The sequence below is a fragment of the Pangasianodon hypophthalmus genome, chromosome 3, assembly GCF_027358585.1.
Source record: "Pangasianodon hypophthalmus isolate fPanHyp1 chromosome 3, fPanHyp1.pri, whole genome shotgun sequence".
In the NCBI taxonomy this organism is placed as follows: Eukaryota; Metazoa; Chordata; class Actinopteri; order Siluriformes; family Pangasiidae; genus Pangasianodon; species Pangasianodon hypophthalmus.
The window spans coordinates 20,302,837-20,318,456 of record NC_069712.1 but is presented as its reverse complement, the minus strand read 5'-3'; the positions used below and the strand labels follow the sequence as shown (position 1 = coordinate 20,318,456).

Genomic DNA, 15,620 nt, shown 5'->3' with positions numbered 1-15,620 from the left:
GGTTCAAGCATTTGAGAAACTGGAATGACTCACATTGGTGGTCTTTTTGTAGTAGTCTATGTTGTGCACGTCTCTGGCCAGACCAAAGTCAGCAATTTTCATCACATTATCCTCCGTCACCAGAACGTTCCTGGCCGCCAGGTCTCTGTGGATACACTACACACAGAGAGGAGAGGTGATCACCACTAATCATGTGTCTGCCACAAACATCATTCAATTCATGTGAAAGAAATTTATCTAACAGTAAGAGCTCTCTTTTCAGTTGAATGCATGCCATTTTTCCCCGTTCTTGCCCAGGTGCTATTTTCATGGCCAGAAAGGAACACATCTGCACCGACATGGTGGAGTAGTTGCAAAAGGGTGTGAAATTTTAAATCTGCCAACACAGTAGTCCTTTCAAATCCATATGGGTTCAAAATTGTCAGTGGCCATTGAGACTCAACCCTGTTTCATTTCTTACACCACAGTGGTGTTGAATTCTCAAATATGATTGCTCAGAAGGTATTTAATTTTCTGTAACAGCATGTATTACAAATCACAGGTTTATATTAATGCACTCATTCTAATATGTACCCATTTCTATAATAACAGCTAATTCACAGGGACTTGTACATAATCTAGCCTAATAATAAATAGATTCTAAAAAGTATTGTTATTTAACAAAAAAAACAACAACAATTGTTCATATAAGCTTTCTGTAAGGAGATGTTTATTTAACATTTATTGAAGGAGTCTCCAGTGTCAGTGCTTTGTAATGGTCAGTAAATTTTCCCCCAGGGGAAAGTCTTCAGGACAGAGAATTTAGCTTTTTCCACATTACATTACACCATCATAATACATATACATATGATTTCTAAGTATTGAGGAAACAGCTAATATAAAATGTGATGTCCTATGTGATGTGATATCCTACAGTGTTCACACACATCAGGTCAGTAGTGTGAGATTTGATGGTACCTTCTGGGAGGCCAGGTACTCCATGCCTCTGGCTACCTGGTAGGCACAGGACACCAGGTCCTTAAAGGTGAGAGTCTCGTCTGGAATCTTACAGGTGTTGAACGAGTAGTCCATACCGGGTGGCCTCCGGGCACGCAGATACTCCCTCAGGTTCCCTTTGGAGGCATATTCCACCAACACATAGAGAGGACCTACACATACACATTGAGACTTTTCAGCCATAAAAGATTCGGTTCAATTTCTTGAACTTGATTTTATTATATAGTGCTTTTAACTCTGGACATTGTCACAAAGCGGCTTTACAAATATCCGGGTGTAGATTTAGACAAACATGTATTTAATGGTGTGTGCATGTTATCTTTGTGAGCACTAACCATCTTGTGTGCATGCCCCAAGCAGGTTGATGATGTTCTTGTGTTTGCCGATCATTTTCATCATCTCCATCTCAGATACCAGGTCAGACAGGTCCTTGTCAGTGCCATCGTCTGACAAAACAACATAAACCATTTATCTATAAACACTTAAACATATCTGATCTGCAATCTGTTAGCATAATCTGTCCATATACATTTATATTACATGATGAGGCAGTTCTTTGGCACTTAAACCCTTTCATACATACCTTTGAGCATCTTGACTGCCACTGTGATTGGCTTGTTGGGTTTCTCTTTATCAACACCGATGGCTTCAGCCATTACAACTTGCCCAAAGCAGCCTTCACCAAGAGCTTTCCCTAGTGTTAACCTACAGCAACACACAAAGACAAAACCAAACAGTCAGCTGAATCAAGTGTTTCATACTAAAAAAACTGATTAATGCACAGGAAGCTTCTGGAAAAATGTACCCATTTAGTAAGCCTGAAATGTGGTGCTCTTTGCCTTTCTGAATTTTCAGCTTTATTGATAGGCAGTTTCTCTAGGCAGGTAACTCACCTAGAGCGAGGAAACTCCCACTTGGGGTCTGAGGGCAGTTCTAGCTCGGAAACATTGGGCAGCATTGGTCCATCACTGGAAGACAGGCGGGCGATCCTGACCAGTGGGGTGTTAGAATTCATGGAGGAATTGGAGTCCAAGGACACCTGCTTAAGTGAAGAAGTAGAACAGAATGTTATCGTCTCTGTCAGAGTAGGAGACAAGCGATCAGTACAAAAAATACAGAAGGAGAGAGCACGTAGAAATAAGGTGTGGTAATAGAAACAAGGTAGAGATAAAGATGAAAAGTGTAGCCTGTGGTGCATTTGAACAAGAATGGAACTTGTCTTTCTCTGAGCTGTGAGAGACAGAAACATGGTGACTGTCCGTGCTCTTCAGCCAATGCTGCAAGGAGAAAAGGAGACACTGCAGCTGCCAGCTACACCGTGATAGCCACAGAGAGACATAAGGAGCATAATTTCCGGGCTACGCGGTCACACACGCACACAATCTCACATACACTTGTCACCTCATCTCCTAAGGGAATGCCTAAGAAACCATCGGCTCTCTTCCTGTCCTCCTCACTTTCATTGCGCTCTCTGTCACACACACTCAGACTGCTGTATATCTCTCCCCTCAAGTTGATGGATATCTATTTGAAAATGAGAGGTCTATTTCAGTGATATTTCCTCCTCCTGATTTACATTTAGGGTATTTTTCACAGCTACCAAACCCTTCCTCTCGGTGCTTTTCTTTCTCTCTCTCTCTCTCTCTCTCTCTCTCTCACACACACACACACACACACACACCTCTCACTTCATGTTCATGTGTGAGATCAATGTTAGCGGTGTGAACATGAAAAGCTCAGGCAATGATGATTCAATCTAAGTGCTGTCAGAATTGCTTTTGGAGTAGACTCCACAGAGGAATATCTGACAAACAGTATGAGCATGGAGCTGATAAGCTCATTGCAGTCACACACACACAAACACACAACCTGTGTACGAAATGATCAAATGGAGAGCATCTCTAGGCACCTCACGATTCCAACTGATTTTGATTCAGTGTGCCACAATGCAATTCAAAAACGATTCTTTATGCATCATGATTTTTCATTTCAACAGGCTCCATTATGATCTTTTTTCTAGTATGACCGTTTGCTGCTTTTAAAACATAATCATTATCATTTTCATCCATCATGAAAAACACTTAGTGATTTCTTTTTTCATCGGGAGTGTTTCGTACTGTTTGCATTTTTTCAATAAAACCTATTTAACTGACTGATTATTCGGTTTTGTGCATCAATGTGCATCAGCTTTTTAAGAAATAACTGCAATGCATCTAAATATTTTTCTCTACAGTACATGACTTCATTCCCAGATGAATAAGACAGTGACTAGGGCAATGTTTTTCAAAGACAGTCTATGTTTCCCTCTCTCCATGCTCCTTAAACACCTGTACCAAGCCATGAAGAACACAGAATATCTTGTGCAGGTATATTCAGTACAAATAAAATGTGAACCGCTGTAGAGACAGATTACAGAATACCTGGTAATACAGGTTCCATTTATCGCTGCCTTGGTTCCACGTGAAGTCGGCAATGGTATCTGTCTGTACAATTACTCTATTCTAAGCATCAGTAGAGGGAGAGCGTGTGAGGAATGACTGGGAGAAAGTAGGAGAGACTCTGTGTGTGTTTTCATTTGCAGCTGCTGCCGTTTAAAATCTTTAAAACAACTGAGAGAGACTGGGTTGCACTGAAGGTGAAATACGATCCGCATACTGGCAGTCATGGGAGAATATGAATAATCTTCAGCTACACTACAGCTATGACAAACTCCCACTCTCTCACTCTCCCACGGACAAGCAAACACACACGTGCACATATACATGCTTCATACTTAAAACTCTGCATAAATTTCAGAAAGCATCTATAGTGAAATATTTATGATAATGCAGTTACAGGGAAAGAGCACATCATTTGATTAAAGCTAAATGAAAATATGAAAGAAATGAAAGAAAGAGAGCATTAAAGAGAGATAAACTGATCAAATCTTGTATCTACTTTCTGTTACCTGTCTCTTGAGGGGGAATTTGGAGAGCTTTTGTACAGGAGGTGTGGGAAGCGTCTTTTGCGTGTTCATACGCATGCGGCAGAGGATTATGATGATCACTGTGAGGATAAAAAGCACGCAGCCCGTTCCATAGATTAGGAAGTCGGCATAGTCGTCCTCTTTCTCCATCTCTACAGCTGACACAAGGCAAAAAAGATTTGTTTGACATGGTGTAATGAGACCTGTTACAAATGTTATACTGTAATCAGTGAGAGATCTTCCCTATTAATTAAAACAAGACTTCCTGTATATAAAATAGTAATAGAATATAAGTTTAAAAACATGTCCGCTGAAAGAATGTGTATGAAATCTATTAATAATCTTTACTTTGGAAAACTGATCCATTAAGCCCACAGACAACTTACAGTCTCACAAACTAATATAAACTAATTATTGAGCTGTCATGCTCCCCTACAGGTACACACATCCCATAATGCTCATCTCCCAGGGGACTGGGTTACTCATGTGGCATCCCAAGCTCCCAAGAGCAGACTATAAAAAATGAGTCGAACGTTCTTAATTAAAGAAGGTAGGTGTGTGTGCTTGTGTGAGAGAGAGTTAATGCTGGGGTGGAGGCTATATATGGATGCTGTCATTTACTGCAACACCCCACAGAGGCAATAAGAGTGGAATAATGAAACAGTGACTGAATGCCATTGGCTCATCCTGAGCTGAGGGCACCCGATCCACTAATATGAAGCTTCAAACAGAATCAATGAGAACACTTCAGCACTAAGTAAAAGGTTCTGACTTAAAGCTTTATGGTATAATAAACAGCTTTCTACGTGTTCAATAAAAGTGTACTGACAATTTAGCACAATATTAACATTTAAGAAATAAGAGAAAAACAATAATAGTAATTATGTAATACTATCTCTAGCTTTCCTTCTCTCTCTCTCTCTCTCTCTCTCTCTATATATATATATATATATATATATATATATATACATATACATCACATTTATATGTATTTATTGCTTTATAACTAAAAGTGTGATGCTGAAAAGGTGTCACAACACATCAAAAAAGCAGTAGAGAAATCAAATACCAAAAGAAAGTCTCCAAGAGGAGAGTGAAGAGGCCCAGAAGACAAAAAGAAGGCAGTGAGGGATCAGAAGAAGAACAGAAGGTGTACCTGGTAGAACGGTAAGCCAAGCTGAGTGATGGGCATAACCTATAGAGTTCCCCGCAAGACATGTGTATTCGCCCGCATCCTCAAAGGACACGTTGGTCAGGAACAGAACCTCCAGCTCCTTATCCGTAGTGTTAATGCCAGCAGTCTGAACGAGGAAGATGAAGGGAGAGGGAGAGAAAGACAGAGAGACTCATAAACCACAAACCCCGAGAGAGAAGAAAGAGGAGGAAATGTAGCCCATCACCTAGCAAAAGCAGTTATCCCATCACCAGCTACCACATAACCAGAAAAGCTTCCCTGTTGTCAGAGAGATAACCTGGAAGAATATAAATAGCTCCACCTCCTAGTGCCACCATTCCACTTGAAAACAGTGTGTTTCGTTGCTGGGTCTGTTTCTAATTTAGGCTCAGTTGAAATTGCTCCATGGTGAGGTGGTCATTACTGTCTTTAAAGCTTCTTTGAGCTTTCTATGGTTAATACTGCCATCCATTCATCACAGAGAGCTGCCAAGTGTGTGTACATATATGTGTGTGTGTGTGTGTGTGTGTGTGTGTGTGTGTGTGTGTGTGTGTGGAAGGGCTCACAAAAAGAGCAGAGGTTCAATTGTGGGCAGCAGGATATGGGAATTCAATATGAATGTGTGTGGTTCAAATTAGCGCAGCGTTTGTTGTGTTTTGCATCGATTGCATCAAAAAGATGAGGAAATGAAGATTAAATTAACACACACACACACTCACACAGCTGAGTAAGAAATGTTAAGAAGTCAGCTTCAGCCACCGCCACCCAGAAGGAGAATGTGATTAAGCGCAGCTGATTGGGCGGTTCAGAGGTCAGTCACTCCAAGGTGTTTGGGGAGCGGGTTTACCTGGTTGGCGCACTGTGAGCCAGAAAGGGATCTCAGACTTGCCTAAAAAGTTGGAGCCTGTACACCAGTACTGGCCTGCATCCTCCTCTGTCACATTCAACAGAGTGAGCCTATTAACATATTCCTTATCCTTACTAGTCAGATTCTGCAGAAACACACACAAACACACGCATGTATACGTACTGAGTGGCAGCACACTCGTTAACATCTGGGCACACATATATAATGAGCTGAAGTGTTCTCTCCCTCTCATACACATTTCATTTAAAGTTCAGTGTCGCAGATCGCAGCTGATACAGAAATCAAGCTGAAGTTAAATAGAAACACATGGAAAATGCACACGTAGCTTTGATCTGTGCACAAATAACAGCCCAGAGAAACACTACCTCTGTGTTTCATACACATCTCTAAGTGCTAATCAGCATAAACACTTTCCCTCTCATTCTTCCCAACATAGCTCTCACTTGTTTATTTCACTTCAATTACACATATGCTTTGTTATCTATCTCTGTCTCTCTCTCGGTTTTCCCTCTCTCCCCAGACTATGTGCCACACATGATCTGTCGCTCTGTGCTGTGGGCCGGGTGGGAGGAGGGAGAGGAGGTTTCGGGGCATGCAGATGAGGTTGTGGGGAAGGGAAAAACGGGTGCACAGCTCGCCGTAAAATACTGTTTCAATTATGTGGGAGTCGAAAATAGAGTGGCGGTCTGGCTAGCCGTCGCTCTCCCCTCCTCTGCCTGCTGACTCTGCCCTTCCCTTGCTTCCTGCGCTCATTTTTTCCATGGCTTTTTCGGGTGCCTCATCTCTCGCTCCCTCTCTTCTCCTCCTCCTCCTCTTTTGCAGAGGTAGCAGGGCAGTGGGGAGAGTGGCTGTCTACCCACGCGACGCCAGCACGGCGGTTTGCTTAGACCAAAACAGATGTGCACCACCTCATTTCCCTACTCGTTCTCAAATAGGAGAGAGAGATAGAGATAGAGAGAAGAGGAATGGAGAGCAGGAAAGAGAGAGGGAGAAGCCTATTACTCTTGTCCCTTCTGAGGCAGGCAGTGCAGGCATTACTGAATGCAGCATTGCTAACATGGATGGCATGTGAGACTCTTTACCCCATCATAATTGAGTCTTTTTGGTTCTTCCCATACCTAAAGCCAGACAGCAGTTCACCTGAGATTTTCAGCAATTACATCATTTGGTTTTACAATGCACACAAAAACACCACAGTCAGACGCACAAGGAGAAAAACAACACATCGATGGTGGCCATGCTAACAAGATTAACCATTTTATTAACCAGTTTTCATCTCCTGTGAACTAAAATGTGTGGTTTTCAACAGGAGTCATGTTGCATGGTGGTAAATCCAGATGTTGATCAGATGTCCTTAAGTGTGGCAGATGTTCTTAGCTTTCTGAGAACAGACTGTGACAGTCAGTAGTGTGTGAGTCAGTAAGGTGTAATAGTAAGCAGTGTGTGATAGTAGTGTGTGGCAATCAGTAGGGTGTGAGTCAGTAAGGTGTAATAGTAAGCAGTGTGTGATAGTAGTGTGTGGCAATCAGTAGGGTGTGAGTCAGTAAGGTGTAATAGTAAGTAGTGTGTGACAGTAATGTGTGGCAGTCAGTTGGGTGTGAGTCAGAAAGGTGCAATAGTAAATAATGTGCGATAGTAGTGTGGCAGTCAGTAGTGTGTAATAGTCAGCAGTTAGTCAGTAGTGTGAGTGTCAGTATTGTGTGATAGTAGTGTGATAGTGAATAGTGTGTGACAGTCAGTAGTGTCTGTGATAGTAGTGTGTGATGGTCAGTATTGTGTGATGGTCAGTCGTGTGTGATAGTAGTGTGTGATGGTCAGTATTGTGTGAAAGCCAATATTGTGTGATAGTCAGTAGTGTGTGTCAGTAGGTAGTATGTCATGGTCAGTAGTGTGTGATGGTCAGTAGTATGTGATGGTCAGTAGTGTGTGATGGTCAGTGGTGTGTGAAAGTCAATATTGTGTAGTAGTCAGTAGTGTGAGTGTCAGCAGTGTGTAATGTTCAGTAGTGTGTGCTCAGCAGGGAGGGCAGGGTTGTACCTTTAGAACAGTAACGTAGGGTGTTCCGTTGGGGCCGTAGCGGCTGCCGTTCAACTCAATGTGTTTGAGCCACTGGATATGAGGCTGTGCATCACTGTACACCTTACAGTGGAATTCTACATCACTGCCCACCACCACCGTCTGATTGGCCGGCAGACCTGCCTGCAGGATGGGCCGGTGTGGAGAACGCTCTGAATGGGAAAAGCAGGGTAGGAGTGAACATATGTTCAGAGGATATTACTTAGAAGTAGGGACAGTGTTCATAGATACACATGATTCTCTTATTTTAAGATGCCTAAAATAATCAGAATTTTACATAGATTTGCACAGGTTTTATATTATAGTCTATGGTATTGAAAAATGTGTTCAAATTGTCCAGTCATTCATCTTCACTATTCACTTTATTCTAAAGAATATTTTTACAATCATTATGTACCCTAGTTTGAAATTTGATTGTGCGCTCCCTGCAGAATTTGTCCTCTACTGAGAACGGAAGAGTTTGTACACTTACCCAGTACATCAAGCTGGTAAGTGTGTGTGATGGTCCCATATTTGTTCTGCACTACGCATGTGTAGTTGCCTCTGTCTGACGGAACAGCACTCTCCATTACCAAACTCCACTGCAGATGCCTCAACTAGTGACATAGAGGAGAAAGATGTAAAGCCGTATATAGAATGTACATACAGCCTGCTTCTGACAGAATGAAGCACACACACACACACACACACAAACACACACATGTGCGTACACACACACACACCCACACACACAAACACTTGAATGCCATGTCAACAGCACCACTCACATGGAACATTTAACATCACCAGACTTGGTGCCGACAGATTACAAAGTGCATTTCTCAGTGTTTACACAAACCCTTAACCCTTACACTTACACATAGACACACACACACACACACACACACACACACACACACACACACATGCACACACACACGTTAGAGCTTACGACCCATTCATAATCTTCTCAGAGACCATACATATGAACACCTCTCTTTTTCTCTCTCTCTCCCTTTCTCTCTTTGTCTCTCGTTCACTCTCTCTCTCTCTTTCTCTCTGCACGCTGAAGTTCAGAGTGGAAAAAAATGTAACTGTGTAAATATTATGGGCTGTGTTTTTGAACAGTTGCATGGTAACACCAACCGGGCTATACTCATATATTCACACATGCCCTAGAAAGTTGGCAAGCATTTATGGTGCCCCCAGCACCCCTCCTCTCTGTCGTTCCTCTCCTCCCTCCCTCGCTCTGAGTCAATGACTCTTAAGGACCTGCTGATGGACATGCGGCATCAGAGGATGAGTGTGTGAAAGAGCAGGGTTGAGTGTGTGTTGGGGGTCGGAGGAGGAGGATGGAGGGTTGGACTGTTGGTATCATGTGAGTTTACATTCAACTCAGTGCCTGGTTGGGGAAAAAAGATTAAGATTCTCAGCTGTTCTTGTAACAGTAAATCAGAAGAGAAAGTATGGCACGGAGAGGACCAGAAGAGAGGGAGATAGCATTATGGTAGCGCTAGAGAGATGAAGTCACGCTGCAGTAAGAGATGCACACAAGAGACACAGAACTGCCTGGGAACAGCAGAGACATAGAACAGAAAGAGGGTGACAGAGATAGAGTGAGTAAGAGAGCATGAGAAAAATAGAGAGATGGAGGGCAAGAGAAAGGAATAAATGGCAAAGCAAAGGGCAGCAGAAAGTTCATCTCTCTCTCTCTCTCTCTCTCTCTCTCTCTCTGTGTATGTGTAGGATTTATGGCAATGTCAGGATGGGGCAGACTCATTCAGACAGCCGTGCAGCATAATTTGACCCACTGAGACAGGAAGCAAAACTTCTGACCCCTGGGCTGGCCATTAAAATGACAAAACTCTGTTTCTTTCTCTCTGCTTTTCAAACCAGTGCAGAAAAGTGAGTCTCTAATTACATATGCCAAAGTCCTGGCATCAAACACATCCGTTTACCATTTAAAGGCTGCCTATAATCACATGTATTTACATGAACTGTTGCTCACTGTTCTAAAGGCCAAACTAAAAGCCACGTGGATGTATACATCCAGCAACCAATGCTGATAAACATTTTTTTTTCATTAATATAGACAGGTTTAATAAACTCTAAGCTGCTCAGCTGGGACATGTACCAGCAGAGGACACAGAACCTGTCCTTCCACATTCACAGCGTTAGACAAACACCCACTCACACTTACTTAAAATGCCTTTACAGCAAATAATTACTTCAAATACTCCAGCTGTATGAAGTATTTATGCTAATATATGCACCCTTAATTTACATAAATGATGCATAAGTAACACAAAGCTAAGAGTGTCAGTCCCCCACTAACAGCCATGTAAAAAAATTAAGACACTGATGTAGATGACTTAATCTCTGCACACTGACTTGCTGATTGAGCTGTTTAACGTATCGTCTACGCACACCAACCAAACTCCCACTCTTTACAAAAGCCAGTGTGTGTGTGTGTGTGTGTGTGTGTGTGTGTGTGTGTGTGCGATGAAGGGGCCGAGACTAACCTGGAGCACTGCAGATTAGCATTTGAACAATGAGACTCTGGTAGCCATATGTGACCATGAAAAAAGCCACGCCTTCCCGTCAATCAATGACTCTCAATCGCCACGGCAACACCCACGGAGACCTGCCCCTTTCTGATAACTCAATAGAAGGATGAACTTTGACCCCTCAGGCCTGCCAGTCAGTATAGAGCTCTGTGTACATGTGTGTTTGTGTGTGAGTGTGTGTGTAGGGAGAAAGCTGTGGGAAAGTCAACTGTTTCCACTGAGGACTAGACACTTTTAGACAATAAGACTACAGGCACTGGCTAATTTTCTTACATCTAAAGCTCATTAGGCATTCTTAGTACATTTGCACATGATTAATCAAGTTCTGAAACAAAGGCCTTCAGTCCTAACTGAGCCTTGCTAGAGTGAAAGAGTGGAAGATATGTTAAAAACATCACATCATGATACTTGGAGATGTGCTATGATAGTAGTTCTGATAAATGTCTGCTAAACTATTAATAAGATAAAAATTAATTTTAGCATCCAATCAGCTACCAATCTATTACATTGAGTTATCGAATGAAGAGAAATTATGTACACTACCCATAATAATCTCTGAAAAGTGTATCATGCCATAATTTATCAATATCATACCATCATATTGCCCAACCACATAGAGAAGCACATAGAAAGCAAAATCAATACTCATGTATCCAGAAGTAACACTAGATTACTCTGACATTCTTTAAATGTAAAACACACCATTTATCTATGTATCCTGGTTGCACGGACACACACACACACACACACACACACACACACACACACACACACGTTCTTGTGTCTTCCTTTTTTTCCCCCCATTGAAGTATGTACTACTGTAGTAATGCTATTAAACACCCTCTTCTTTAAATAAAAACTTAATTTTGTGAAAAATATAGGAAAAAGTAAAACGATTGGGGGTTTTAAATTTTTGTCTTCAGGAGACAGGACAACAGTGCCAACCAACACGTGCACACACTCACTGAGTGCACATTTATATGCATGACGCTGGGTTTTTTTCTTCATGCCTGTTGCTTTAATAAAAGCTGCAGGAAGGCATTGTGTAGCTGTCAAGCTGAGTCTAGAGGCCTGACCCTGACCCCATGTGGGTGTGTGTGTTGTGGTCTAAGCAATAATAAAGCTGTCAATGCCATCTTCAACTCTGACCCTACAGATGAACTTATCACCAAACATCTGCATCAACAATGGGGTTTCAGTGAAAGTACACACTGAAATCTCTCTGATACAACTTTGTGTAAAATTTCACAATGTTGACCATTTCACAATCCACTCTGTATTTGGTACTGTCAAGCTCTTATTAACAATTTTATGCAAACTCTGTAAAAAAAAAAAATCAGATAGTAGATAGTAGTAGATAGTAGACTTAGATTTAAAATGTTCACCTCTCTGAAAAAGAGTGTATGTAAATGTGTGAAGGGCAGAAAAACCAGAACACAACAGTGATGGAATGCCGATGATGCTGTCGTAAGCCAGCAACAGGTGGAGAGAGAGAGAAAGAGAGAGAGAGAGAGAAGGGGCAGATGGTCACGATCTATGTAAACTGTTAATGATGATGCTAATCAAATGTAACCCCATACCCACACACACTCACACACACATTCACACACAAATTCCATTATTAACTGCTTCAGCATTGCTTCACACAGATCAGGGATGTACCTTAATCCCGCCCATCCTCTGCTCGCCCTTAAACTCTTTGCCGTTCTTCAGCCAGTGGATGGTGGGGGTGGGGTTCCCTGCTGCTGCACAGCGGAACTTCACCGTGTTGGCAGCAGGGACAGCCAACAGCTTCTTCTCCATCCGGTCCGGGCGAGACCAGTGTGGCGCCTCTGATTGGAAGAAACCACAACATTTTGTTAAAATACTATTAAATCTATATTTTCAAAACTGACTATCTGATTTGTGCCTTTTAGTAAATTAAATAATTAGTATTTATTTTATAGTAGGTTATGTGAAATGAGTGTTCCTTCTCCATAAGCGTCCATCTGTCCATGCCTGTGTGTTTCTTTGTGTGTAGTTAAATCACTGTGTGGGTGAATGTTTATGGAAAGTTTTCTTTGCACACTGTGGCAGTGACAGACTGGCTGTCTAATTCCAAGACTGAATAAAGATTTGTTTGGAAAAGAAAACACACACACACACACACACACACACACAGCATGTAAATCTATGCAGGGAAACTAAGATTCAGAAGGACATGGAACCTTTCCTCAGAATTATTAATGCACAGAAATAGTTCTGCCTTCATAATCTGTGATTTTGGGTGAGACCTTTTCCTGTGATACAAGCAGCCAACTGAACGCATTTCTATATCAAACCAACATCTGTAGTTCTACACCTCAAATCTAGTCTTGTCACTGTATTCACTCTATGTATGTGGATCTGAGTGTTTGACAGGGGTAAGGTTTTGTTTATAATATACTGTACAAGCTATGTATTTCCAATAGTCCATATTTCCATGACATGAGCATCTTGAGCATCTTTAGATACTTTTTAAATGTTTTCTTTTAAATTTGTAGACTGTGATATATATATATATATATATATATATATATATATATATATATATATATATATATATATATATATATATATATTTAGAATCTTTAGAAATGGTTTAAATATGTTTTCTTTTAAATGTGTAATGTGTAGAATGTATATATTCCTATTTATTCTCCCTCTCTGTCTGGCTCAAGCCGGTATGGAGCTGGTATCAGAGATCTGAGTGTGAGGGGTGATCGACATGCTGGAATTTCCTTTGGCATATAATGGGTACCGAGGTCCAGCAAACACATAGTTGCATGCACGCAAGTGCACACACACAAACAAAAACATGCACTGCTGGCACACATACACACTGAACTTTTTTTGCTAGTTTCAGATAATTTGCTGCTGGTCAGTGAAGCGTGTTAAGCAGGAGAACTAGAAGTGGCTCAGCCCCCTCTATGTGTGTGTGTGTGTGTGTGTGTGTGTGTGTGTGGTAGTTTGCCCTCTTTGAACACTCTTGTCGAATCCACTAAGGACAATCGGAGCTTTGAGTGGAACACTACAAGCCTGCCAAAATAAGCTCACAAAGCACAGAGCGGCTGTCCAAAGCCGCCCAAAAACCCCCATGAGCCCTGAGGGTGATGCAGACGAGACGCTCAGAACGTAAAAGTGCAGGCTCCAGAGAAGCGAAAGCCCAGCCCTGGTCTGCCTCATCATAAACGAATGGTTCACTTATCAGCTGTGCAGTGTGTGAAGGACAGTAATAGACACACAGTGCAGAGTGGAGCGCTGTCTCTGTAGCTGAGCGTGGAGGAGGATGATGTCATCAGTCAGACTACTCACATGTTCTAAATCCAGTCTGAACTTTCACATGACGTCTCAATCTCTCTCTCTCTCTGCCATTAGAAGTGGATTAATGCTCATTACACTCTAAAGGGGTTTTAAGTTTTCGGCTAATCTCCTCCTCACTGCTTCCCCACCCACAAGTCACACACCACATACTCCTCCCTCGCTCAGGATGGCATTTCTTTCTTTCTTTCTTTCTTTATTTCTTTCTTACACACACATATAAACAGCTACAACGTGAGTAAATCTTTACATTTTCATAATAAAAAAATTAAGTTGCCATTTTACATTTCACTTGAGAGTTTTGCTTGAGTCAATTCCTCTCAGTTACACTGTTTTACTGCTTTCTCTGTATTTCCTGTTACCCTTGTGCTCCCTGTCCAAAGAGCCACAGGAGCTGTCAGCAAAACTCCAATTATCTCTTTCTCTCTCACACACACACACACACACACACACACAAGTTCCTTGCGGGGCCCTGTTTTTAGTAACAGGCAAAAGTAGATGATGAAATGAAATGTAAGCTGAAACTGTGAATGACAGACCCAGCGCGAGCAAAGTCAAATACAGGAAAACGAATTGAAAGGACTAATTCAAAAAGAAGAATTAAAAAAGAATAGATGAATTGAGGGAACACACCATTTCCATTACCTGCATCGTCTGGCTCCTCATCATAATCTTCATCATCACCAGATGAGAGGGAATCTGAATGTGTGTGAGAGAGAGAGAGAGGGAGAGAGAGAGAGAGACAGAGAGATTGTATTACCTTGTGGCACTATGGTTTTCTCACAAACAATGAATCTGTTCATGTTCTAGTGAATGGGAAAAACTGAACTGATAACAAATCAAAAGCAATTACTGCATACACAAACACCCAGGAGCCCCCCCACACACCCACACAAAACCACCACCATGCACACTCATACACACACACACACACACACCATACACAGCAGTAAATGGCTGGCAGATGTTAGTAGGCACTCAGCAAAAAGTTCATGAGATTTTTAACAACAGCTGTATTATTACACACACACACACACACACACACACACACAAATTCTCCCTCCCATATGGTAGTTCTAAATGAACCTATTCAGGGGGCGGAAAAAATAACACTGCCATGAAAAAGGGAGATTATGCTCTCAGTTCCTCAACAGTTATTCACACAGGTAATGGCTCGACATACATGCTTTATACAAACGCGCTACACATCAGCCAGCTCAGACAAACTGCCATTATTTATCGGTTAACACTAAAAACATCTTAGTTTACACTGATACAAAGATCTTCCAGCCAACTGAAAAACACCATTTTTCTGTTGTATATCTGATACGCTCTTACACACTTCTATGTATGTGTTATTATGCAGTACGTGAGACCTGGATTTAGATTTATGTCCAAATTAAGTTACTATTTTCAAGCAACTTATTTATGACTTAGGACTCAACTTTGACCCTTTGATAAATGAAAGGTCCAGTCAGTGGTTTTTACAGAAATTAGCTGAAGCTAGTCATTTTAAAACTCAAATTTCAAACAAATACAGTGGCTTTTCTGCAGTGTCCTGGAAAGCTCAAGGTGCTAGTGCTAAAGTAGAACTTTCTGAATCGACAGGCAATGCTTGAAAAACAAGTAGAGACGCCTATTTTTCTGATTGATGGG

At 41.6% G+C, this 15,620-nt stretch overlaps 1 protein-coding gene across 4 annotated transcripts in view; it reads right to left on the bottom strand.

Moving 5' to 3' along the window:
* The window catches only part of fgfr3 (fibroblast growth factor receptor 3), a 36,999-nt gene that overhangs the window by 6,698 nt on the left and 14,681 nt on the right, over positions 1 to 15,620 (bottom strand). The window contains exons 4-14 of one of the 4 annotated variants that reach the window (XM_053232626.1): positions 14,598 to 14,663; positions 12,288 to 12,457; positions 8,552 to 8,675; positions 8,041 to 8,231; positions 5,983 to 6,127; positions 3,944 to 4,119; positions 1,890 to 2,038; positions 1,580 to 1,701; positions 1,332 to 1,442; positions 958 to 1,148; positions 34 to 156 (exon numbers count right to left, since the gene is read on the bottom strand). In XM_053232626.1, coding sequence (XP_053088601.1) covers positions 34 to 156; positions 958 to 1,148; positions 1,332 to 1,442; positions 1,580 to 1,701; positions 1,890 to 2,038; positions 3,944 to 4,119; positions 5,983 to 6,127; positions 8,041 to 8,231; positions 8,552 to 8,675; positions 12,288 to 12,457; positions 14,598 to 14,663 — 1,568 coding nt within the window. Of the gene's footprint in view, positions 1 to 33; positions 157 to 957; positions 1,149 to 1,331; positions 1,443 to 1,579; positions 1,702 to 1,889; positions 2,039 to 3,943; positions 4,120 to 5,117; positions 5,263 to 5,982; positions 6,128 to 8,040; positions 8,232 to 8,551; positions 8,676 to 12,287; positions 12,458 to 14,597; positions 14,664 to 15,620 lie in introns of all 4 variants that reach the window. The other 3 variants (XM_026935766.3, XM_034302745.2, XM_026935793.3) reach the window with 3 other exon arrangements.